A 27,393-nucleotide genomic window follows, 5' to 3' on the forward strand; every position below is an offset into this window, starting at 1 on the left:
ACTGCTCCATAGCCCATTGCTGGGGGCTTTATACCCTTTAATTGATTTGTGGTGGTGGGCATGGTTATACATGGCTGTTTGAGAACATCCCATTAAATTTGGCAAAGCTTTTCTGTGGAGATTATATAAGCTGAGTGCAACTGAAAACCTGTTTTGACAATGGGTTCAACTTAAAGTGGCTAAATTCACTAATTACAAGGCGTGTCTTGATGCTTTGGAATGTATATTTTGTATTTTTTTGTACTTTTTCTTTTCTCAATAACAGCTTCTATACAGCTACACATCTTTTCAGACTCATAGCATTGAGTTGTCTTCTTACAGTGGAAGTATTTAAGCACAGTTTATCTGCTGGTAACAGTTTTGGTGGTCTATTGGGTTTTGCACAATTGCTAGAAGTCCCATTTTTTCTGTATTCTTAAGTATTTTTTACAAAACATTTTTTATGCAAGTGAATTATCCTAAATATAGTATCTGAAGAAATGTCTCCTAAAACATTTTACTAGTATTTAATGACCGTTTTTACTCTGACTTTTGCACAGTGTAGTAGCTTCAGGCCATTTTATATCTACATATGTCATTGACAAGACTCTAACCTATCTGTACTACCAATTAACATTGGTCTTGGAACAAAGGTTGGGCTTGACAACTTTGCTTGAGTCAACTGGTGTTTCAGTGAAAAAATTCATGTTTACTGATATGCTGATTGTAAGCAAGCCTATGTCCATTTGGTCTAGTGATATATTCATTTACTGTGGATGTTAGCATTAACACTTTCTTTCATGTCTTTCTTTCAAAGTCAGAATCATTATACTCCAAGATATTCTTAATAAGATGTCCTGAAATATTAAGATGTGCATGTGATTTATTCTCTGTGAGATGGAAGTACTATGTTGTCCTTAGTGGTCTCCACCAGTTATATTTACCTCTTGTGGGATGTTCCAGAAGAAGGGGCACTAAACAGAAAGGTCACTTCGAGCTAATAATTGCATTTGGCATTGATCACTCACGGTTGGAGATTCATGTTTTCCATGCCGAAGTACAGCCTGGGCCCTGATATATTGGTTTTATATATATATGTATATATATATATATATATATATATATATATATATCTCACACCAGTCAATTCCCACTAAAAATTATAGTTTTATATCATGAATCTCAGTTCTTCAGTAGCCAAAATTGCAGTAGTCGTGGAACAGGAGTTTGTCCAGCATTAGCAAACATTCAAAGCAGCACTGTCATTAGGTCATATTGTACCTCTCTGCTCTTCCAGTAGAACAGCCAGTCCACAGACACGTGTCTATTGATATGTGTAGATTAAAGCTCTTTTTGCCATGAGCATGGCTGTAACACAGCTGAGCAGCGGAGTGCTTCAGCCTGTCTCAGTGATACTGGAGATGAGAGTGAGGGGGTAGGATGACTCACTGCACTGCCTGCTGGTGGGGGTTGGCAGCAGGGGGGTATTTTTGGAGCAGGCCTTACACAATTCATTTTTTGCTCTACTTGTCTCTCTCTAGCCCTTTCCCAGGGTGCCACACCAAATTAAGTTATCCTGTGGTTCTTCACAAAACAAAAGCTCTGCTCACCCTGTTTGGTTAATGCGTTTGTCTTGGAGCAGCATGCCTTGCAAACACATTGCATGCCCAAAACTTTGTGGACACCTGCTCATTCAATAATTCTTCTGAAATCAAGGGTATTCATGAGGAGTTTCTCTGCTTTGGGCATAAACAGTCTCTTCCAGGAAGGCCTTACACTAGATATTGGAACTTTGCTGTGAGGATTTGATTGCATTCAGCCACATGAGCATTTGTGAGGTCAGGTACTGATGTTAGATGATTAGTTCTAGATACAAGTTAATCATCCAGAGATATTTCTGAGGATATTAGACATAACATAACCCATTTGCATAAGGATGGGGAAAGTTAGAGGAAAATAAACAGGATTTTCCAAATCTGTTAAAAAAAGTTAAAAAAAAAATAGGAAAGTGGACCTGGTAGACCACCAGAACTGTCACTATCAGATAAACAAAACTTAATTTTTTCATCTTTGAGAGAGAGGAGAAAATCAAGCTCTCCTACTGCTTCAGATTTGAAAAAAATCACAGGTGTTTCTGTCTATCCTTCCACTGTGAGAAGACAACTCAACACTATAGCTCTGAAAAAATGTGTAGCTGTCAAGGAGCTGTTAATGAGAAGAAGAAAAGGAAAAAAAGAAGAAAATTTGCAAATCATATAAAAAGGCTGCTGATCTTCTCACAACATTGTACTGGCCAAATGCAGAGTCCAGACCTTAACATCATTGAGTTTACCTTGTAGGTTTGGAAAAATACCCCTGAAGTTTTCTTTAAAGAATCTAAAGTATCTGAAAAGAACAAAAACGTCATACCATATTTAATTGTTTAGGCTTCTGTGTAATGTTCTGTTAAATTAGTTTTCTCCCACTGAAAAATTTGGAGGAACTTGGAGGGTGGTCTCTGACTTTTGCACAGTGCTATTGTATATGTTTACTCATAACAAAAGAGTTGTACTCTCGCTGCTTCAGCATGTGGGTGTGTATTTGATACCGCAGCTGAAAGTCTGATCCACTCTGGCTGTGTGTAGCTGTGGTCAGGGTGTGGACAGACAGGTTTCATTAAAAGCTGCATAGAGGCATCTGACTGCTGAGTGGGAAACATCAGTAATGCACTTCAGTATCGATCTACTCTCATTACTGCCCGTGGCTTTCAGCTACCGCTCTCTCTTTTACTCTTTCGCTTGCTCTCTCTCACTCACTCACACACAAGCACACAAAGTGTAGCATGAGCAGAGTGTATCTGTAAGTGTGACTTCAGTGTGAAAATTAAAATGAGAATATGATTTTATAGAAGAAGTGGAGCTCACAGTGAGTCACAGTGTAGCAGTTTCAAACTGTGATCGGACACTGTAACAAAAGGAGAGTGAGGATTCATATACATCAATTTAATTAGAGATAATAATAATAATAATAATATCTATCTATCTATCTATCTATCTATCTATCTATCTATCTATCTATCTATCTATCTATCTATCTATCTATCTATCTATCTATCTATTCCCCTCTCTTTCTTCCTCATTCTATTCTCTGTCTTTCTTTCCTATTTCATTCTGTCTCTCAATTAGACACCCCCCTTTCTTTTTGCTCCACATCTCTCTCTCTCTCTCTCTCTCTCTCTCTCTCTCTCTTTCTATCTCTTTAGATGAGTCTTTATTAATTTATTCATTGTTTAATTTGGAGACAAAAAGGCTTTTCGTGTTATGTTTTTTGTTATAGTATATTAGATAAAGGTGCTTGAAAGTCAAACATCTCTCTCTCTCTCTCTCTCTCTCTCTCTCTCTTTCTCTCTCTCTCTCTCTCTCTCTCTCTCTCTCCCTCAGCTCCACCCCATGAACTCCCAGCACACTTATTTCCACCTGAATCCATGTTGGGAGCTGGAGTGGAATGAGGGATAAACAGGAAACAGAAAAAAGAGTTCCCTGGCCACACACAGCTCCCTCCGCACTTTACCTGGAAGCATTTCTGTAGTAGTCATTTGAGACCGGTGGTGATGACTGTGTCTTGTACAGAATTACATTTCTCAGGGGGGCTCTTGAGTAAGAGCTGTGTTTGTTTTTGTAGTCGATTCATTTTGTTGCTGTGAGAAATGGAGCCTAAAGCAGGGAATGAAGACAGTTCAGTGTTCTTGAGAGCCGAGCGCTCAGAACTTTCTAAAAGAAACACTACACATCAAAACCTTTCACACCCTTATTCTCTCCTCTCCTCCTCTCCACGTGGCTGTTGTCTTCTCACCACCTCCTTTGCTCTTTTCCGTCTTCATGGTAAAGAGGAAATTTCTAGCTGATTAGCTGATGCAAAGTGTGCTTTTTATAACTCAGCAGAATCCGCAAACCTTCAGGTATCTCCTAGCAACCAGACTAATTGCATCCATAGAGAGAGAGAGAGAGAGAGAGAGAAAGAGAGAGAGAGCGAGAGTGAGAAAAATAGTGATAGAATGAGAGCTGAGGTCTAAGAGTGACAAAAAGTGAGAGAGAGTGAGTGTAGGACAGTATGACAGAGAGAAAGACGGAGAAAGACAATAAAAGGAAGAGAGAGAGAAAAAAGAAAGAAATAAGGAAAGACAACGTGTGAGAGAAAGCAAGAAAGAAAGAAAGAGAGAAAGAAAGATAGTGGGAGAGAGAGAGAAAGAGAGAGAGAGAGAGAGAGAGAGGGGGGGGGGTGAGAGAGGTTGAGACACTCAGAAATAGAGCTCTGTCGGTAAGGTGTGAATGGCTGGGGAAAAGAGAGCTGAGCTGACGTTTTGTGGGCAGTGAGCGGCCCCCCGTGAGTCAGCTCCACACAGGGGACACCACAGATCTGTAAACAGGATGGGTCCTGCTGGCCTAAATTGTTCTGTGTGACACACTCTGTCAAGGTGGAATGCTTGCTGCCCTTTTCTTCACTGCCAGCTTTTTAAATACTGGCATCTGTTGACCTCAGCCAAGGCCCAGCGACTTACTGAAACTGAAGGGCATGATAGGCACTTAAAGCACGCCCATGTGCTCGCTGCACCAATTAGGGCACAGAGGGGAGATGGCCGCAGAATTCTGGCCTAATCATAGACTGTGTGCTTAAAGAGCATGAACATAAATCACACACGGTTTCTATTGTCTCTGGCATTTTATGATCCAGTTGATCTGTCTACACTATAAAGTCTATTCTATTGCTTGCTCATCCAACTGGCTTTATGGTGTTCTTTCTTTTCATGAACCCATTCATTATTTAATTTGTTTTTAGTGCAAAGACTGTGTCTCTGGAAGCAATTGTGAAACATCACTGGGGATTTTTTTTCTTTTTTTTAATGTAAAGGTCTAGTATGCTTATTTGGGAGTGGTATAACAAGAAAATTTCTTTCTTGGAAATATCTCTGGGAAAAAAGTGTTTATGAAATGAGTAAAACCTCCCTCCTCCCCCCAAACCCCAAACTGCCCAGGCCTTATTATTGTTGCTAAGTTACAATTAGACAATCGATATTTAGGGGAGGGGTTTAGCAGCGGGTCAACTAGTTAGATTAAATTAGCCTATTTCACAATAGCTAGAATACTGAATATTTGCAGCTAATTCTTCAGCATGTCTTATAGACATTTCTGTTTGTTAGTTTTCCCTTAAAAGGTCCATATCTTACACTTCCCTTTTTTACATTGAGATCCACACATGACATACGTGTAGGCTGAAATACCAAAAAACAGTTGTAATTCATTTTTACATGAAGACATAACATAATAACATACATTTTACATAAACACTGTTTTTGTTGCTGTGCCTTTAAGACAGATATATGTAGATATGCCCTGTTCTGTTGGCTGTTATTGAAAAGCAGTCCATGCAGAAACATTCTGTGTGACTGGGCGGGGCTAAACTGCTGTAGGCTTAAACATAAAAATGTGCTGTTTTTTTAATGACGTCACAAAGATAATGAATTTAAAGCATGCTATTTTTGCAGCTTTGTGGATTGCAGTAAAAATAAGAGCTTACGTGTTGTAAGGAACAGATCACAAAAAACTACAATAAATAGAATAGAACAAGTAGAACACCAAATACAAAAGAACAATAAAGAGCCAACATGAAATGAACTAAAGAGATCTGTGAATATCTCTACATATGCACATATGAATATCTATACATATGTGGATCTGAGAAGGCATATGATATGATAATTATTATATACAGAATAATACAGAATAATATGAACATTTGTAAGAAATAACATTTGGATAGATGTGCAAGCAGCAAGATACTACAGAGGAGTTACTTTAATACAGAAAGGAGGTTAGTTTGGTTTAGTTTAAGTTTAAAGTGTAAGGTGTCCTCTGTGGTTAATGAGTGCTGCAGCTCTGAGGGAAATTCGGTTAACATGTCTTGTTGTGCTGGTTTTGATGGCCCTGAATCTTCTACCAGAGGGGAGCGGCTGGAAGAGGTGATGTCCAGGATGAATAGGGGTCAGCTGTAATTTAGCATTTCATCACCCTCATGTTGTAGATGTCCTAAAGTGTTGGCAGACCCTATCTAGTGATCCTCTCCACCATCCTGATCGTTTTTAAATAACTCCAGTAAAAGTGTCTCATTTTTGCAAGGTGAAGGAATAAAACGTTTGCTATGGATGATGTGAGGACCGACTTGATGATGCTGCGTAGAACTGGATCATCAGACTCTATGGCATGTTGAATTTCTTCAGCTGTCTCAGGCTCTTCAGTGCTGTCTTGGCTATGGAGAACATGTTCCTCACCCACTTCAGGTGCCTGAATTTTTGTACATGCTGCTTGAGCAGAATAATTAGCAAAGAAGTAGATGTTTTTGTTTACTGGTTTTTCCTTCTCTCTTTTACCTTCACGTTGTGCCCATGTTTATGTGATATGAGGGGGAAGTGCAAAAATCTAAGTGGGGTCATGGCAGTACTGATCTGAATTTAATCTCATGCACATACATACACACACACTTGCCTGTGTGCAACACTTTCTCCTGAAATAAGCCACATCTGTGTTGTTTGAGCTAGCACGAGTTCATCTCTAGGTCAGTATTCATCCAACTGATGAGCCTGAAGGCTAATCTTTAACACATGCACACAGACATGTGTGTATATATATATATATATATATATATATATATATATATGTGTGTGTGTGTGTGTTAAAGATGAAAACTGGCTGTTAGATACTAATGGATAAAAAGAGGTTGCGTAATGGTCACGTAAAATGAATTATAAGCCATGACATGAAGTCATAAGACATGAGCCTTTTTTTGAACAGACATTGTGGTCTACACATACTGTAGGTGCTATGCCAGAGGTCCAGGTCCATACCTCTGATCTCATAAAGAATCCATATAATGAAAAATGAAGTTTGTATTGATTTTTTAACAAGCCATTAACCCCCAGTGCATTCAGTTTATATATAAAAATTAAACTACAAAAACAGCTCACTTTTAGTTCATTATTGTTGCGATGTTATGAACACCAACACATTTACACATGTCCAGTTATTCAGCAAAAATCTGTTTAGCCCTGACCATTAATGCAAAACTGATAAGGACTGTTTCAGCCCTGACTACTTTTGAATCAAGACAGGTTGGAAAATGATCATATACAAATTAATTATGACTTTTTTTGGCCCATAAATCCTCATATATACTGTAAGTGGAAATTACAATACAGGAAATATGTAGATATTGACCCTTTAACTCATTAAAAAATATATTCTGCTGAAATTATAATACAATGGTGATCATGCTGTAGAGACCTAGAACATGGTATGAGGAGTAGCTAGTGATTGTTTCCCACATTTCAGGCCATTGCATCACTCACTGTGTTTGTGTATGGGTGTCTGTGAGTGAGTGCACTGTTTCCAAAGATCATATTGTTCCAAGTATTATATTCTTTTCATTCCCTTTTGGTATTTTAGCATCAAACTCAGATACTTTCCATATCACTTTGACCACAGTTCTTCTTTTGCTGACATACTCTGCTCTATGGAATACCTTTTAAGGTCTTTCTTCCTTGGTATCAATATGGTGTTACTGTAAATGTCTCATATTGTAATGAGGAAGTGCAGAACTGCAGTTACGGCAGGGTTTTTTTGTACATGTCCACATGTAGGTGTCCACTGCTGACCTTTGTGTGACATTATGTACCAAGAACAGTCATAATTCTTTTTTACATGACCATTTCCAGCCTCTCCCTTAGCCCTTACAATTAAACAGGCTGTTTCTGTTACTGCACCTTTAAGACTGACATATGTAAATAAAATCTGTTCTGATTACCCACCCTGTATTGTGTCATGTTCAAAAAACATACATGGACTGAATGAAGTAGGAAGTGAGCGATACGTTTTGAAAGTTATATATTACAGTAAAAAAAATTTTTTAAAGATGTGGGACATTTGATTTTCTGTGATATAAGCCCCTTAAATTGCATTATTGGCAAATTAACTCTCAAATCTAATAGATTTTAAAACAGTATTTGTTTTATTACTTTATATATTGATGAGTATAGATTAGGTAGATTATAAATTAAGGTCAGAACATTTTACATTCCTCCTCCTTGTCTCATTAAACATTCATGTCAGCTGGGAGCAGTGAGGAAATGCACACATTTAAAACTGTGCTTTTCTACATTCTGTAACAAGAAGACGCTTGGTAAATAATTAAGGTTGTGACAAGAGAAAACATGAAAGAGGACGAGTAGGCAGGCTGCTCCTCATTAATCTACCAAAGGGATCCCCTCTTCTGTCAACAGCAAACGCCCTGGGCGTCAACACAAAGGCCCTGTTTAGAACTCTGTGTTTTTTTGTTGCTCAATTGAAAAGTCCAGCGTACATAATGTACATAAAACATGAATATACATGATATACATGTGCAGTACTACAACTGCGGTTTGGGGCATGTGCTCTTACATTCTTTGCCATACCAAGTTGAAAGGGAGTAGCATTTTTTGTACAGAGCACTCGTACAGACTTGTGAGATGGTGGTCAGATTACTCTGTGCAATGTGGAGTTCAGGGGCTGCCCAAAGCTTCAACAAGAAACTTTTGCATTCTTATTCTGCTTTCTGCCAGTCCCTTGTCTGCAGGCACATGTAGGTCGCCCAACTGGGATCGACATGTCTAGTTTTGATGAGAGACAGCGACCAGGCAAAGCTGATTGGGGTGAAAAGCTGGGCTGCTCTGAGACCAATGAGAGATTCACTTATCCATTCATAACACAGAAAAAACACCCTGCCATCCCCCAACACTGACCTCAGGGCGTAGCTACACTATTGGAGTGTGGATAATTGAATATTTTTTATTTCATTGCAATTGCTTTCTCAGAAGGAATGTACAGCGATGTATGGAGGAGAGAGCAGAGGAGTAGAGGATGGAGGAAGGCTGGACTGAAAAGGGGCGATGAGAAGTCAGGCAACCTTTTAGTGATAAAGTTTACATAATGACATTGATTTAAACACCAGGCAAAGCTCATACAGCTGATACATGATAAAGGATAAATGCAATGGCTAAGGTTTGGGCCATGTTTGTCCAACTTGGAACTTTCTACTTCCCATTTTAAAGTATTCACGCATCCTCAGTTGTTTAAGGTGGCAGAAAAACATTAAAAACATGACTAACATTAAGCTACACAGTATGGCCAAAAGTATGCGGACACCTCACCAGCATACCCATATACCCATATATTTTTAACATCCCATTTCACAACTATAGGCATTAGCACAATGTTGACCCCTACTTTGTGACTATGGGGTTGGGATCAGTGTTCTGTGCAGGCCACTCCACACCAAGCTCATCAGACCATGTGTTTATGGACATAGGGGTAGAATCATGCTGGAACAGCAATGAGCCTTCCTCAAACTGTTGCCACAAAACTTTACTGTTGGCACTATGCATTGTGGTAAGCATTTCCCTGGCATCTGCCAAACCCAGATTCATCTATCAGCCTGACAGTAAAGAATGATTTTTAGCTCCAGAGAACACCTTTCCACTGCTCCATTACACCACTCCAGCCAACACAGACAAAAAGCTGCCAGTACTGCCACATTTTTAAAAATGCTATAAAAATATACATGCAGTGTTTTTTATTCAACTAATTCCAATGAAACATGACCAATTATCCTGCCTTTGAAAATGAACCATGCAGAACTTAAAACTTATATATCACTGTTGTCTGAAAAAATTCTTGTATCTCCAAGATGATAACTTTACAGGAGAAGGAAAAAACCTACTGACTTTCTTCCAAGTCTTTTAGTCCATTCACCATCAAATGAACACACAATGTAAAAAGCAACATGCATTTTCAAATTATGCCAAGAACTGAAAAATAGAGATGCAAGGTTTCTTCCGACAACAGCAACATGTAGCATTAGGTCCAAGTTATCAACCTGGTTAAACAACACTGGAAAACATCTTTCATATTTTGCACTGAATGTGAATTCAGATGTTCTACTTTTTAAGGATGCACACTGAAGCATTACGTTTGTTGTGTAAGTCAGTGAACAGTCTATTTGATGATGATAATGCCTTGATTACCACTAATCTATCAGCTGAAGACATCCATTAGTGAAACAAATAGATCTCTAAAGACTCCTTGTGTTCTTCATTAATTAACAGTGAATTTTTCCATCTTGTAGTAATGAAGCCTGTGGCTCTGCCATTTTGACTGGGAGAAAGTGCACATTACATAATGTAACATTCTTGACGCAACCTGATTTCTCCAGCAGTCCGTGGTGTCCAACTGGACATTGTTCCTAAGCTCGTTTGCCTGTAATCCAAGCATTCTGGCAAATATTTCTGTGTTCTGTATTCCCCCATAGAGATTTTTCTTACAGAACTTGTTTTTTTTTCTGTTTAGAGAATGCAATCAGACAGTAACTGATGGTGAGAGAGGGTCTGTGCACATGCTAAACCCAGGGGCTTAACACATGGCCAGAACACATTATATCACCCATCTGTTAGGAGAAGGAGATGCTTGCATGTGGCTATTCATGCTTAAATGAAAGAAATAAATGAGGGCAAGTATTGAGCTGAACTACGAAAGAGTCCGTTTTCATTACAATTAAACACCTCAGAGATCACTTCGAAAAAATCATTGGGGTATATTGGGGTGATGCTGTTTTGGTTTCCTAAAGATTGTTCTTTAAAGAACCAAGAATTATATTTTGGATATAAAGTTTAAAGATCCTCCACATAATACAAAGGTTCTATAGTTATTAAAGGATTGTGCTAGGACTGTACAGCTGGATGTTGTTTTAAAGAGTATAGCAGTGTTGATTTAGGATGATTTTTTTCCTTTCATATTGTAACGTGGAGCGATGAGGAGGCAGACGCATATGCAGAGAAAAGCAAAATTTATTTGGGGCAAATCCAGGGCCGTGGTCATGACAGTCCAGGTTCAGGTAGCCCATACGAAGAGCAGGAGGGACAGACATGACAAAGAACACAGAAATCCAAATACTTAACAAAACACTTCAAAGAGAACAAGCAACACATCACGTGGACTAGACCAAAACGCAACATGAACACATGGACAGGACTGGGAGGGGCCAATCATGACAGATATGCTAATGAACAGAATTATTTAACCTGGGGAATCTAATGGAAGAAATAGGACACGCCATAGGGGTCCAGGCCCACTGATACCTTTCTATTTTCAGTTTTGAATGAGCTTCTGTGTGAAGGAGCTAATCATTGATAATCCCTGAGATCCTCAGCGGCTCCCTTGTTAGAGTCTGATTCTCTGCATGTAAACTACAATGATTGATGAGCTCCTGTAGTTATAATGTTGTTCAATGATATTCAAGAACAAATCACAATGACTCCAGACACAAAAAATCCAAGGTATTCTTTCTTTCTCTCACTTGCTCACTCAGGGCATTTGAGGTAAGGTCTCATAAGGGCACTGGTAAATGTGTAACCTTCCTATTGAGCCTTAGTGCCCCTCTCATGGCTGATCGCAGTAAAGCCCTTAAGATCTCCAGGAGAGTCTTCTACTGCTGTGGGCTTCTTTGACCTGGCTTGAGCTGGAGGATGTAATTCCTCTTCTCCTTCACTGGATTCAGAATTTTTCTTGTTCTCTTTTTTAACATGTAGTCTGTGTATATTTTAGAAATATAAAAGAGATGCTTATATTAGCAGAATATTGTTTGAATCCTGCATCATCTTTCTTCTTGTATTTTAACAGTGTCTCAGAGCAGAAAGGCATTCTATACAGTACCAAAAGTATGCATAACTTATAACCTGTTGGTATGACTGGACCCAGTGGAACTAGGCCCACCAATTTTTTCTTTGGGCCACCCAAAATGACTGCTGAGATTTTCTTTTAATATTAAAATTAATTAACAGTTTGAGGAAAAAATAGTGAATAATGAAAACACATTCGCTGAATATATAACATTAATAATTTTTCTCATCCCCCAATCAAAATCCAAGTTTAACCAATTACCATAATTGGTGTTACGTCACCTCATCCTGAGCCAGTCATTATTGCTTCACTATTATTTTGGCCATTAAGTGCTAAGCTTCTCTGTTCTGGTCAACTAGTGAGTTTCTTCTGCAGTTTTTTTTCCTACAGCACTGTTTAAATGACATTTAACAAATCCAATTATGGACATACTTCACTTTGTAGCCTATATCCCAACTGTCTATGGAAGTAAGATCCGGCCCACCTATGAATTTGTTGTGCCTAAGCAAAACAGCAGTCTGTGTAAATGTATCTCTGGTTCTTCAGAACCCTACCAGGCACTTGTATCAAGTTTACATGGCCACACTTCTTCAACATGTACATGTTGCATCATGTGTTCACAAGTTCTGGGTGGGTAAAATGTGTATTTGATTCCAAACAGCTTTAGGCTCTGGAGCCTTTGATGAGCCTGAATAGAACAGTACAGTTCCATCAATGTAGCCACACTATTATTATCCCAATAATGTCAAACAACTTAAATGACTTTTGGATGACATTCTTAAGAAACACTATAATCAGTCAGAATTACATCCAAGTGGTTGGCCTATTCTAAGGTTTTGCATACAGTAAGCTGAACCGTTGAATTTAAACTCATTTGCTCCTCTCGTCTCTGCTGAACTCTGGTAGTGACCCTGTTTACAAGCCTAATTGATTGTGCCCTTTGGCATAACCCACAAGTTTCCCCTTGTCCACTGTTTTTTGGAAGTACAAGCGTGTCATCAGATTAACACAACAAGCTTTATTCACGTCCCACGGCTGACCCAACATCATGCCAGCGGCACTATTGGACAAACAGCACTCTCTTTTTGTCAGCAGAGCAGTGGCCTATTCAGGCTCATCAAAGTTTCAGGAGTCATTCAATAGAGCAGCACAATCCATCCAGGGGAGCCAGTGTTGGCAGGGGAACTGGACACCAGGGCTCTGCAGCCTGGCTCTATTACTGAGGCCCTGTCATGGCCATCTCATCTGGAGAGCCACTGGAAAAATGCACAGGTGGGGTACGGGGCCATGGATAATTCACATGTGACCTTCTTTGATAGCTTTGGTAATGTCTGGTATTGTGTATATTCTCCTCACTGTAATAGTATATAATGGTAAGCAGTTAGTTTTAAAAAAGCATTTGCACAAAAATATTACAAAGCAACACAGGACAACTGTTTGCATGACTACTGAATAAAAAACCTGTAGCACTTGCAGTTATAATCTGCATCACAAATCTAAATCCATTACAATATTAGACTCATTTCTCAAGAGAGATCTAAGGGGAACATTTTGTTATTCTTTCCTTTTCTTCTTTCCTTCACTTCATTGCCACTTCAAGACTTTCCAAAGGCACTGAAAAGCACAGGGACTATTATCCTATTCATTTCTGTGTTGATTCCCTTTCCAGCTTCAATATCCATCTGAAGGTCAGACATACTCCCAAGCCATTTTTAATAATTAGATTTTTTGTGCCTGCCCTCCAACTCATTGTTTATTTGAATACATTTTCTTGTACTTTGGAGAGTTTCTGAAAGGTTGAATTAAGGTCAGAGAGATTTCAGTGGATTGCATTCTCACTTGTGTGTGTGTGTGTGTGTGTGTTTGTGTAATGCTCTGGTCTCATAGACGCCGTCTTACTTGGAGTTTTAATCATAGGCAAGAGCACATGTCAGAGATTAGATGCCTATCACAGAGAGCCTGGGTCATCCTGATGGATCAGAGGATTACCCCAGGCCTGGACACAGACTCTGAGGAGGGCACTGATCTCTTACTTGTACTCATCATGAATACAACACACTGAAGAAGCTTGATGTTAAAGATCTTACACAGAGCTTGCTGTTTTCTGAAAAACACTACTTTTTAGTGAGATAAATCCTTGATAGAGCTATAGAGTTATATATAGCTATAGGTGTGAGCGCTGTGATCCATTAGGTTCTCAAAGTATTTGTATGGAGAACAATATATTATTACTGTCCAGTATAATATATTAGAATAATATCTAGTATAATTTGTTCCAAAATGCTAATGCTAAATAAAATCAAGCAAGTCACAACAAGGTGCTAACTTGTTCTGAACACCTAAATTCATTGCTTGTCATGTTAACACTGTATTGTATTGTATTCTTGTAACTGTATTGTAAGTATTCTTCTAGAAAAACATTCTTATCTTACTAACATAGCTGACCACAGTTTTTGCAGTCACGGTTCACCACTGAACACTGAAATCAACTGAACATAATCAAGCACCAGTGGTGGACAGTAACTAAGCAAATGTAATTAGTTACTGTACTTAAGTAGTTTTTCTGTATCTGTACTTTACTTAAGTTTTTCCATTCTGGGCGACTTTTTACTTTCACTCCACTACATTTCAGAGTCTAATATCTGACTTTTTACTCCACTACATTTAAGAAATCTGTCGTTCCTTTTGGTTTCTGTGTGTATAAAAATGTAACATGTCAAAACAAAAGAAGCGCAAAGCAAGAACACCAATCAGGGCACAGCGGTCACTTTGTTCTGAGCTTGTTTAGATCTGTTGGTCATACTGACCCAGTGCAGCACACGGTTCAACGTCAGTGCAGCAGCATAAAAATTTGGGAGCACATACATCTACCTAAATTATGAACTAACCTAACTTTGTTTAAATAGACCACAATATAGAAATATGTACACATATCACATATGCAGTCATGACAGTCATGTTTCTTTTTTTTCTGAATTCATACAAACACTTTCATTTTATAGTAAATTAGTTTCAGTTAGTTCATGTTTATGAACAGAGGCCTACAGATCAATACAGTAAAGGAAAACTTATTTGTGAACCTTATTTGTTAAAGCAAGTTTTTATTCAACTTGTAACTAATTTATAAAGTAATCTTAAACTGAAACTTTGCTTGTGTGTAAAAAGTGATTTCAGAGCCACTCGGTTCTCCCTGATGGAAACTGTTTCCCTTCAGTGTTTTGTGCTTATGATCATTTTAATAGACGTCAGCGTCACTAATTAATGACGTTCTATTAAAAGACTGGTTTACCAAGAGAGACGCTGGAGGATTTTCACCTAAAATGAGTTCATGAAGCAAGTCTTTTTATAAAAATGATAACAGGACATCAGAGCCATAATTACTCTTTTAGTACTTTTACTTTCAATACTTAAGTACATTTGAAGGCAAATACTTTAGTACTTTTACTCAAGTTGAGGTCTAGAGTAAGGACTTCTACTGTTACTGGAGTGATATTTTACCTTGGGTATCTCTACTTTAACTCAAGTACATGGTTTGTGTACTTCGTCCACCTCTGTCAAGCACAAACTGAGTTATTTAAACTTGGGCTGGTAGACTATTAGGTTTTGCTAGCCTTGACTAGGCAAACAGTCCATCTGTAAAGCAGGAATTTGTTCAGAATTTTTCTCAGAGATAATGTCTATGATAACTCACACCTGAAAGCATCAGAAATTACATTGATAGCTTGGAGCCCTTACCAGTTGTTTTTATGCTTAAGAATCCAGATGCTCTGGAGGAGAAACCGAGACGGGCAGTTGTCCTTGAAATATTAGTCACTCTCGACTTAAAACAGCCACAAAGAGGATGCTTGACCTGGTGAAAATGACTAAATCATTCTCCAGAGATGTGAAAATCTGTCAAGAAGCCACTTAGAGGTTTCATGTCTGCATGGCAGATCCATTTCCCTAGCAACAGGCTTTCCACAGGAAGAAGACCTAATCCCTTGTCTTATTCTGTTGACAAGACTCTCAGTCACTGAGATTACCAGTGATTTCTGCCTTAATAGATCAGGATTACAATGATAACCCTTCCTCCGACACAAACATGAACTCAGTTACAAATATAGCATGGGACAATTTGTTTGGGTAAAACAAATAATTCTATTGTTGTTCACTTTCTCATAGAAATCTGCTATCCACACTGCATCTTGCATCTACTGTGTTTGCGAGCCAAGGTTAATAAAAATGCTTTGACAACAGTGGACTGGAACATATGTGTAAATGGAATACAGCATTTCCCTCAATGACATCATGGACCTCCCTGGTTCATTGATGTCATGAACATCTCTGGAACATCTGCACTTTGCTTGCTTTGTTCACTGATTGTTTCTGAAGAGTAAACCAAGAAACATGATATGTATCCTCTCTGGAATGGAGCTCCAAAATGAAATTATCCTTGTATGAATAACATTCATGGTGTAATTGGCTGACTGCAAAGCAGTGTGCCAGAGGAGGCCTGGCCATTGATCACCATGTCTTGCTGTGGTATTGAATCAATTAGAAAGGATGAGGACATTAGTGAGATGATGACGAGCAGCCACTTTGCCAAGCAGTTGGAGAATGACTGTAAATGGATTTACATGAGCATGATTACATTATTGCTGCCACAGCTTGCCAGTGAAACATTAAAACTCAATATTAAACCTTTGCATTGCACTTTAAACATTTGTCCAATCACTAACAACCATGTGATAATTGTAGTGAATTCTTTTTCATACCTTTCATACCTTTTACTTGGACAGTGTAGCGGCGCAGTGAGTAGTGGCTTTGCCTCATAACAAGTAGGGCCTGGGTTCGCCTAATTGGCTGGGCGAGCAGGGTCCTTTCTGCATGGATTTTGCTCCTCCCACAGTCCAAAGACACGTAATGAGGCTTATTAGACATGCTAAGGTGTTTGTGCCCTGTGATGGACCGGTGAACTGTCTAGGGTGTTTCCTGCATTCGGCCCCAGCACCCCTGTGACACAGAAGGATAAGTGGCTTAGAAAAGTGTGTGTTTGTTTTTTTACTCACACATCACAGACTAGTACCTATAGTCAGATTTAGTTGCTGCCTTATTGGCTGTCCTGGGGCCATTGCAGTAAATAAACAGAGCTGTTGCCCAGAAACACAAACAGAAGTCTTAAAAGGTCAATATGGTGAATGGTATTGATTTTGGTGAATGGTATTGATTTTAATCTATGTTACTATTTGGCTCACTAAAATCTTTTCACAGATCTTGAAACTTATGTTTCATCGACATGTTCGACTTTGAAGGTTGTAGTGTCGGCAAAATAAATAAATAAATACATTTTTCTTTTGATGTTTTAGTCATTCAAAAAGGCTACAAAATGGACTCTTGCCCTGAAAACAGAATGCAGAGCTCCACTCAGCAATTATTTTACCCTGTAAAAATATACAGTTTATGCAAAGGAACTGCTAGAGTAGTCTGGGTCAGCACTGATCTGAAATGTAATCAAGTCACAGTATATGAGGTTAGAATACTGTGCTAGGAAAGATCTTGTAAAATCCTTCTCATTCACTCCACCATCGCTGAGTCCTTGGCTGGAAAAAGGAGTTTTCACTGCAATGACGTGACCATGGCCAGTCCTGGGGCTCTTCCAGCACTTACAGAAGAGAACACAAAGATGATCGGTTGTCCACAAAAACCACACATACACACACACTGCTGATACTCCTTTGCTCTTGTGGTTTATTTTATTCCGTTTACATGCACTCTGTAGTGTGTTAGGCATGGGTGGCTTCTCTTCCACAAATGCTACAGAGAGACAGCCTCTTAACATAATCTCGGCCACTGACAATTCCTGAAAAGACTCTTCTGTGCCTTTGAGCCAGAAAGCGCTCTCCTTTTGGCTTCAGATCCCTATGGGTAACATTCCTGCACTGTCACATCACACACACACTCCCCCTTCACTCACTCTCTTATTCCCTCTTTCACACTCTCTCTCTCTGTTTCCTGCACACCCTGCACACTCAGCTCAGAACATAGCTCGTTTCAAAAAATCTCACCAGTCTTCCCTCCAGGGGTTGGACTTTGTGATATTCTAATTGCTTTCCACTATTTTCAGCAGCCCCCCCCCGCTTTTTTTTCTCTCACCACCATGCCCTGGGCCCTTGCAGGCAAACGGGCAGAAATAGCACACATTGCTTCTGTCTGTGCTTTTCTAGAAAGAAAAATGAGACACCAGTAAGAAAGCAGATTACTTAGTTCTCTGACCCAGCCATGTCCCACGCCAGGCCACCCACAGCCAGACGCCTAATAAGCTTTATGAGGAAAGCTCTCCTTCAGTGCCGAACTCCTTTTTTTTTACTTCATTATTAGTTTCATCTTGCTTATGTAATCTGTTTAAAACATAGTGAAAGTGGACATAAAGAACAGACACATGTTTGTGTGTACATTAAGCGTATTCCACTTCTCCTGGCAAGCTGGTTGCAGAGAAATGACACGTCATCAGACTCCAGGTGTCACCTAATCCTTTCGGTTGGAGGGGGGCTGTAAGGTTCAGGAGGAAGTGTTAATTTAGTCGCACGCTGTTAAACCAGCCCAGCAAAGCCTTAGCAGTAGCTGCTGAACATTATCTCTTTTTAAAACTCTCGTGTCATGACCAGGTGCCGACTTGGATGAGACTCCATTGAGGTTAACCTGTCCAACAGTGTGCCAGTCAAACAGCAGGTCACTAAGCAACTGAGCTCAACGCAACCTCGTTTCTCCGCACCGAGAATGTTTCTGGAGAAGGGAAAAACTGTTCTTCAGTTTTAATGCAAGTTAATGAAACAAGATTTCATGTAAAGTAATGTTTGGCCCATATCTACTGATTTTCCATCATGAAAAATGAAAGGGGAATTTTTTAAAATTCAAAAATAGTCCTAAATTAATAATAATAATTCAAAAACAATTAAGTTCAACTTATATAGCACCTTTCACCAACCCAAGGTGGCTTTACAGATGCAGGAAAAAACATTAGTAAGCAGAAGAATTATAGTGCTGAGAGGACGCAGGTTTCAAGCTGAGCTTTAAAGGATGAAGGTGCGGGACAGTCATAGAGAGATTGGGTTCCAAAGATTGGGCCATGACACTGAAAGATCTGCCTCCAACAGTGGCCTCCAAATTGTGGGACAGCGAGATGACCTGTTTCAGAGGACCTAAAACTATGTAAAGTTTTGTAAGTTAGCAGGAGGACTTGGAAAAAATCTAGTTTCGTCAACTTTCAAGACAAGAATTACCATTTTAGAAATAGAAGGTTTTTCTCTGACAACAATATGTAACAGATTTTGATAAAATAGTGATAAACCTGAAAAAGTTTTTAGGGACTATTTTGCCTTATGACACCCTGCCTGTACCTTTCCAGATTCAAAACAATACATTTTAGGCCACAAACCTTGTTGCAGAACTATTCTAAAGCAATGTTACAGGCATAATTAAATGTAACATGTACATTTTATGTAACATACTTATGTGAGGCAGCTATTAAAGGCATTCAACTTTGACATCTGGTTTTTATAACCACTGTGAACCATTCTGACTTGGTAGGTTTCTCTAGAACAGACCTCTTCACATCAAACCACTCTGAATAAATTTTATTTATACCTTAATGAATTAATAATGCAGACATTTTGAAAAAGCCAGATAGACCAATGAAGGATAGCTGATGTTTTCAAATTATGTAAAAAATGTTTGATCTGTTTGCTGTGTTCAGGTGAAAGGTTAGGCTACACATCTGTCTCTGAATCTGTTCTGATGCCATCTTTGGTACAAACAAGACCAATCAGACATGCCCTTCCTAGCCACCCCCAAGCACCGGATTAAAAAATAACCATCACAGCAGGGCACAGGGACCCATTAAACACCATTGCTCATTTATCATGGCAACAACAGGAGCAGCTGGGTACTCAGGCACACACATACACGCACACACATCCATCAGCAACATGTGATAATGGCCACAGCGATTACTAAACCACGCGCAGAGAGGGTGGACAGCCAGGACCAGGGGAGAAAGATGATCTTATTAAGTGTCAGTGTGGCAGGGGAGCTGTCTGTGAGGCGTCTGACACATTCTGGGAATGGCTTGCATTGTGTCCGTGCTGAGTGATTGGTATAATCATAAGTACGCCAACATCACAAGCTCCTCTCAGAGACAGACAGCCAGGCTACCTGACAAGAATCCTTTTTGAGGGAGATGATGCATTTCCATTACAAAGACAATCGAATAGACTGATGAAAATTTTAAACGTGTCCAAGTTTTCAAACTCAACGACTCTGCCTATTTCATGCCTTCTGTGCAACCCAGCCAGCATGTTTCCTAATGTACACGTCTCACTAAAGCCTGGTTTTAAAAAACTATTTAGGCCCCAGCATAGTGATACCATTCTTTCTCCCATCAAATTACAAATGGGCAGAGTAAATCCTGGAGGAGAGGATTTATATCTTTTATTACCCATCTTTCTTCTTTTAACCAGTTTCCCCATCAGCTTCTGCAATTCTTTCACAAGGGGATGTAGAAAGACAAGAAGAGCTGTGGCCTCCAGGGGCTTTAACAGTTTGCACTGTCTGATTTCACACACACTGCAGCACTAACATTTTTGAAACTCGACTACAGCAACTAACCTCAAAGCTATTGATAGCTTGGGCTTTCTGTAATGTCACACAGCTCCATGGCTCTGCTGGCAGGTGGACTGTTCCTGCCTTTGATCTCACAAGCTCAGAGGATGCCATCCACCATGAGCTAGAAGTGTTAATATAAGCATAGCGAAGAAGCAGGCCTTAATGTCTTCCCCTCACACATCCCCAAAAAAAAAAAAAAAAAAAAAAAAAAAAAAAAAAAAAAAAAAAAAAAAAAAGCACCATTAATACAATTATGCATTCGTCCCTCTCCTAAGATACGCCCATGTAAGTCCCCAGGCAGCAGTGTAGCTACATGACGTGCTCTACTGAACTTTGAGATGATCCTTCAGAGTCTGCTGGAAAAAGAGAACACAGCTACCCTTGGGACTGGAATTTATGGTTGCTAGGAGACTTCATGGAACATGATCATCTAAGTCAAAAAGCCCAATGCAGGTCTGTGCTAAACAGCCCAGTGAAACTAGAAGCATACTTTTCTTGATACATTAGACCATTCACACATAACTTGGTCTTCATCACAGCTCCTTCACATTTGTTTGCACTGTGATTGAGCCTGGTTCCTCGAACTCCACATCACCCACACTTGATTACTTCAGAAGACCCTGTCAGCCAGCACCATTTATGCATGCTGTTAACAAAGACACACTTGGGCAATGCGTTTGTCTTTCTGCCTTCCAGCCTCAAACCTTTTGTATGTACAACACCAGGAACCCTGGCTGCTTTTCAACGGTCCCTTTTATGGAGATGGTTGTGCAGTAGTGGGCTCAGGCAGCAGCACCACTGAAAACATCCAAGCAGAACCAAGCAACCAAATGATTAAGTATAAAGGCTCTTGCAGAGGTCTCAAGTCTTTGACACTACAACATCACTGAAAAACACACTGGCCATTCCATGCTGGAGAAATATTGACAAAATTGCTCAGTTGGACTGTGATCACATGTCAAACCCTCCCACAATATGCAGTTATCCTCCCCCCCCCCCCCCCCCCCCACCTTTAACTTTATGAACCAGGATTGTTTCTTTTTTGGAATAAATATGCTTCATCTACTCAATCCAGCAGCATGGTTTACAACAAACCTAACTTACATATAGGAAGGGTACATGAGCTTGCTGCATATGGGTCAGAGTTCTGCTCTATCCAGAATTAATGCTCTGTCTTGTATAATGTTTGGTTTTAATCCAAAGAAAGAATTTAAAAACAAGGCAACAGATGTACTTATGACTGAATAGCTTTTTTTTAAAAACAATTAAAAAAAAAAAGGCATTTTTGGGATAAAATGTTAATTTTATTGGAAAACAAATATACAACTTGGAATGGATTCTTTGAGGCATGGCTATGCCATAAGCAGTTAAAAAAGAAAACGTGACTAATTATAAAGCATAGTAATAACCTGGAGAACAGAACAAATACAAAAAGACTAGTGTACGAGTACCTGCTGATAAACCCGTTAGTATTTCATTCACCGATGTTGCAATAGTGCAATGTTGATCTTTTTCCACACGTGTATATACACATACTTAGTCCGTTGTCCATGCAGAGTAGCTCCTCCACATAAATCAAAAAGAACAAAAATAAGGGGGAAAAAAAAAAAAAAAAAAAAAAAAAAAGTCAGCTGGACCCTCAATATCTTCACTCAACAGGTAGCAGGCAGGCATACAGCAAAAAGCACGAGAAGAACGTGCCAGCCAACATGTGCGCCTATACCCATTACCTGGTCCTGCGACTGCTCAGATCAAAAAGATGTTAATGACAGGAGGGGGAAAAAAAAGAAAAAGAAAAAAAAAAAACCCATGCAGTTCCTTTGGACAGCAGAAGATGGATAGAATTAAAATGAAACATTTTACAGAAGTTACAAAGAAAAGGCAAATTTTATACAAGAAATTCTGTACAAGGCCTTTACTTCGCCGTCATCATCTGTACAAATTCTGTGGGAAAAGACAGAAAATGGGACCATTAATTCAGTAGACTTCTAGCCTGTTATTCAAGCTTTATTACCAACTAAATTCTAGTTTCTGACAGTGTCCTTACCTTCATAATTGACTTGGCCATCACCATCAATGTCAGCTTCTCTGATCATTTCATCTACTTCCTCATCTGTTAATTTCTCCCCCAAGTTTGTCATCACATGACGCAGCTCAGCAGCACTGATGTATCCATTTCCATCCTGGCAAAAACATTTAGGCCATTAAGAAAATTGGGAATCATAACAGCAGGTGGGTATTGTGCACAGAGTAGCACCAAAAAACTGGCAGAACATACCTTGTCAAAGACACGAAAAGCTTCCCTGATCTCCTCCTCACTGTCTGTATCTTTCATCTTTCTTGCCATCATGGTCAAGAACTCTGGAAAGTCTATTGTTCCATTACCTGCATAAGAGAAAAAAAGATTGGTCACATTTGTACTAGCCCACAGAGTGTATTTATAAAAAAAAAAAAAAAAAAAAAAAAAAAAAGTTACTGTAATTTAGTGATCAGCATTCAAACTATGAATAAACAGCTCTAGGAGTTGTGGTCTCTTTACTGCAAATTACCCCAAATGGGTTCATGTGTTCTCACCATCTGCATCCACTTCATTGATCATGTCCTGAAGCTCTGCCTCTGTTGGGTTCTGGCCAAGAGAACGCATCACTGTACCAAGCTCTTTAGTGGTGATGGTGCCATCTCCATCCTTGTCAAATAGCGAGAAAGCCTCTTTGAATTCTGTTGAGACAAAAATACAGTACATTTTACTAGTGCTACTTATACTACACAAAAATACACACCTTTAATTTTTAAATATTTACACTACTTCACACCAACTGTCCAGTACTACCTAAAGCTCTACACATTCACAAGTGGAAACAAAACCCCAAAATCGACAACGAAAAGCAATTTGATTGCAATGCATTCACATCTTCCTATAACTAACAACATAGCAGATCTTGATAAAGAGCTCCCACATACCTCATAAGTCAAACAGAGAAGTCTGCTTTCAAATCACTACTTCTAAAGATAGCAGAATATTACAAATTCACTGCTGGCACTTAAAGCATAGCTAAAACATGTTCTCTTTAACAGTTGCATTAATGAGTGTTGCTAAGACACTATTACCAACAATACTGTAACAAATGGCTAGAGCAGAAGGGAGCGGTGGCACACTAACACCACAGCCTTAGCAACGCTGAACCACCCTAACCAGTTTAGGGCCATGTCAATAATACTGACCGAGATCTGTAATCATCGACAAGTTACTGAAGCAGAAGCTACACAAAATGGCTTGACTGGTTGTTACACTAGCCAATATGGCTGGGTTCAGCACCCTGGTTGGTAGGTGGGGAAGAAGATTAGATAGAAATGGCTGCAACGCATCCCATGATCTGTCCAGTACACCATGGGTTGAAATCCATGGTATTCTGAAGTGTAGCTCTCCCACAGTTCCTTTGCCCCTCAGAACTGCACACCAGGTCTGACAGTTTAAAAAAAGTTCAAATAAAATGCACCAGGCATGACAGAGGCCTGTAACAAACACATGAAGCATAAACTGCAGGAAGTAGCATAGGATCTAATCGAAATGTAAATAGCCTACAGGGTTTCAATTAATTCACAAAGGAATAGCTTGTTCCCACAAAGTTTCCACAAGGCCCCTGACTTTTTTTTTTAGTGGCAGTTTTCAGGAAGTAATCTCTCTGCAGTTGGACAACCCATTCACGCACACAGGGAGTTAACACATAGGCTCGTCTAAGAACCCGCCTTAAAAGGCAACAAACGAGCTGACAATCCAACATATGAGCAGATGGCAAGACTGCAACAGATCAAGCAAAAAGGAATGTGCAAAGCTAGCTAGACTAAACTGGGTGGGGTAAAGCGAGTTTATGACCTTACCTGCAATCTGCTCTTCTGTAAGTTGATCAGCCTGGAAATAAAAAATGACAGTCAAGAAAGTGTTTAAAGTTTAAATACATTTGTTTTTCAAAAGGAGCTAGGGCTTTTTCAAATCCTAGTTTCTAATAACCAGCTTTGTGTGCCGCTTGGAACAGCGCGCCTTTTTGCCTTGAACAAAGAGCTCGGATTCCCGCCCTCCAACATTTCTGGGGGAGGGAGGCTAACGACAGCCCACAACTCTCACAAACAGTCGGTTTCAGGCTCCTCACCAGAAGAAACTAACCTAAATCAGTTTACAGGTTGATCTCACACCCTTTCCCTTATAAGCAAGCTATGCCTAATGGGACAAGCTATCACACAAGCGTCTTAAATTTCATGGAGCCAACTAATAAACCCCTATAGTATGTCTGCTACATAAAAGCAGTAACGTTAGACAGTTCACTGGCCAAGTTAGCTTAGCTAGCCAGAGGCGTTGAGAGTAATGTCTTTTTCTTGGTAAAAGGTAAATAAAAATAAACACTCAGGCGTAGACTGTTTCACATACTAAGCTAACAAGGACTTAACAAGACATTGAGAAAAGGACAGCCAACACGACCCGACATTAGCTAACGCTAGCTTGCTAATTCGTGAGTTGTTTAACCTAGCTAGCTAGCTCACAGCTCTTGACTGAAAATCAATAACGTTAAATTAGCGTGGTTATCTAGCTAGTTAGCTAACCTTAGCTTCGTTTACTGCAAGTGAGATGTTCAAGCTAATTAGGAGTTAACTTACTCAAACAGCTACATTCGTTGCATAATCAGTCATCATGTCAGTCTGCCTCGACAGAAGGCAAACATATCCATATTTCCGTTATACAGTAAACGTCCATATAATAACAGTTAAATTGACATGAATGAAATGGCATTTATACAGACACAGCGAACTGTGTTCAAGTTCACACCTCCTCCGGAAATTCTGCTTGGTAGTTAATGTCAGTCTTAAAAACAACCGCTTCCGACAGACTTAATTTAAATCATTTCCCAAGCGGTTCTTACACCTTCACAGCCAGTTAACTTTTTTTCCTAAGGAGTCAGTATAACGCTGTTAGTTTCCCCATCCTAACTTCACCCAGCTTATGACAACTAGCTAGCGAACAAGCTCCACCATAGCGTAACCAAAGCAACAACGCAAGAATGAGGAAGGCGCGTGGAAACAAACTGCTCGTGCACTGAACGCTGTAACGGCACACGAACGCATAATCTATGAAAACCGCTCTTTCGCCTGGCTGACGAGCCTTGATCTAAAGTCAATGCCGATACGGGCAGGCTGAACACGGAACGAGTGATGCAGCACGGAAAATGACATTCAATCGTTTTTTTTACTTTCGTAGCGATTATCGTAAATGATTAATTTTCTCAAGTACGTATCCCCAATATATTCTGAACGAATAAGGAAACACCCGTTTCGACTTACCATTTTGCTGTGGTTTTGCACCTTCCACCCACTGAGACCAGTCCTCAAATGGAGAACAGAAAATTCAGTACAGCGTAGACCCGCCTTGACGGTTGTACATAAACGCCTCCCCTATGCTTGTGTCCATCCGCCTGCTCATCTGCATTCTGGCTAGGAGCCTTTCAAAAGTACCACAAAATTGCTCGCTAAATCGCGGGCAGACTTAATCGTATATGCTTCTGGAAATACCAAAAAGGAGACATTATTCTAATTTTACCATAATGAAAAAACATTCGCCAAAAAGACATGAGAACTATCTGACGGCGGAGGGTTACTCTGTGAAATGCGGTCGTGCGGACGGCTCTGATTGGTTCGTTTGTACCTGCAATGCGTCACTCCCTTGGTCACACAGTGTAGCAGTGAGCCGGTCATAAATGTGTAGAAACTCTAGTCACCTGAGATGATCTGGACTTTTAAATGAACAGTATATAAGTAAAGTAAGGCATTTGACCTTTGAATACATGTACTTTTAGTGCCTTATAACTGTGGTGTTGTCATAAGTTCCACATTCTTGCGTGTGCTGGTGACAAACGTCTCTTGATTGTAGTGCAAGCAGTTTAGTCTTCTTCAAATTATATGCAGTACAATGACTTGACTTTCTCAGACAGGCTAGGCACATAGGCCAGTTCTCGCAATGTGAGTTCTGCTCCTGAAAACAAGTTTGAAAAATTGGCCTTGCATGTCAGATCCTAACAGAGGCTAAGCAGTTAATGATGAAAAGGGTATCAGTTCTTGTTTTGGAGGGTGGAAAATACCCTGAGGATTGAAGCATAATGCCAGAGGTAGAGATGCATTGACAGATTTGTATATCTTAGGCTGATTTATCTGTGCTTGACAGGCCCAAATCTCTCTAGGCTGATTTAAATGCTGGAGTATGTAATCTTGTTTAGAGTAGGCCTACTTAAAATAGTTCAAGCTAATTTTCTCATTATAATTACAGTTCAAGCTGTTTCACTGTTGTTCATGGTGGCTTTATTTAAAGCAGGTGATGATATTAAGGTCTCTGGAATGGATTTGGTTCATGGGGTGGTTTTGTTTTTCCTACTTGTTTTTTCCATATACCGTCTGCAACTTCTATAAGGAGCGATTGTATGAGAGTTTAACTTCGCAGTACCTTCAGCCCAAAATTGTACATGGTTAGCTAGGGTGGTTCCCTTATGTTTCCCCTTCCAGCGCTTGTAAAAAACATTGGGAAATAGTGAATCACCCAGGATCTGCGTCCATAACACCAGCACAGAGGCTTGCCTCTTCTGAGTAACCTAAGAGTTTCCATTCTCTTTATAGAGAAATCTGGAATTTGAATGTGCTATAATCCCTGTTAGATTGTGCTCCTATTTTGTGAGAAATAAGCAAATTGTTATTTTTTGCAATACATTTCTTCTTCAGTTAAAGTATCACAAAAGACACTGTAGAATATTTCATTGTTGTGGTTTGCCGTTGGATAACAATTACAGGGCATACAAGAAGATCTGGTAAAATAAAACTTATGTGATAAAAGGCAAAGCTTAAAGCATAGTATCTTTAGCTGTAGGTCTTTTTATCAATAAGCTTGCAACATATTCCTGGCCCATTGGGAAAACTGGCCCTGCAGCAGCAACAACAATAAAAAAGTACTAAGATTACATACAAGCAAACACAGGCCTCAACACTGTACAGTTCTAAGGGA

The 27,393-nt window shown here is 39.5% G+C and overlaps 1 protein-coding gene across 1 annotated transcript; it reads right to left on the bottom strand.

Moving 5' to 3' along the window:
* Positions 1-21,639: 21,639 nt before the first annotated feature.
* calm2b (calmodulin 2b, (phosphorylase kinase, delta)) lies at positions 21,640-25,811 on the bottom strand. Its single transcript, XM_017703199.2, has 6 exons — positions 25,689-25,811; positions 24,237-24,267; positions 22,932-23,075; positions 22,636-22,742; positions 22,405-22,540; positions 21,640-22,301 (listed from the first exon to the last, which is right to left on the bottom strand). The coding sequence occupies exons 1-6, from the start codon at positions 25,689-25,691 to the stop codon at positions 22,273-22,275; spliced, it is 450 nt and encodes a 149-aa protein (XP_017558688.1). The 5' UTR covers positions 25,692-25,811; the 3' UTR covers positions 21,640-22,272.
* Positions 25,812-27,393: the final 1,582 nt, after the last annotated feature.

Source organism: Pygocentrus nattereri, chromosome 13, assembly GCF_015220715.1.
Source record: "Pygocentrus nattereri isolate fPygNat1 chromosome 13, fPygNat1.pri, whole genome shotgun sequence".
NCBI lineage: Eukaryota > Metazoa > Chordata > Actinopteri > Characiformes > Serrasalmidae > Pygocentrus > Pygocentrus nattereri.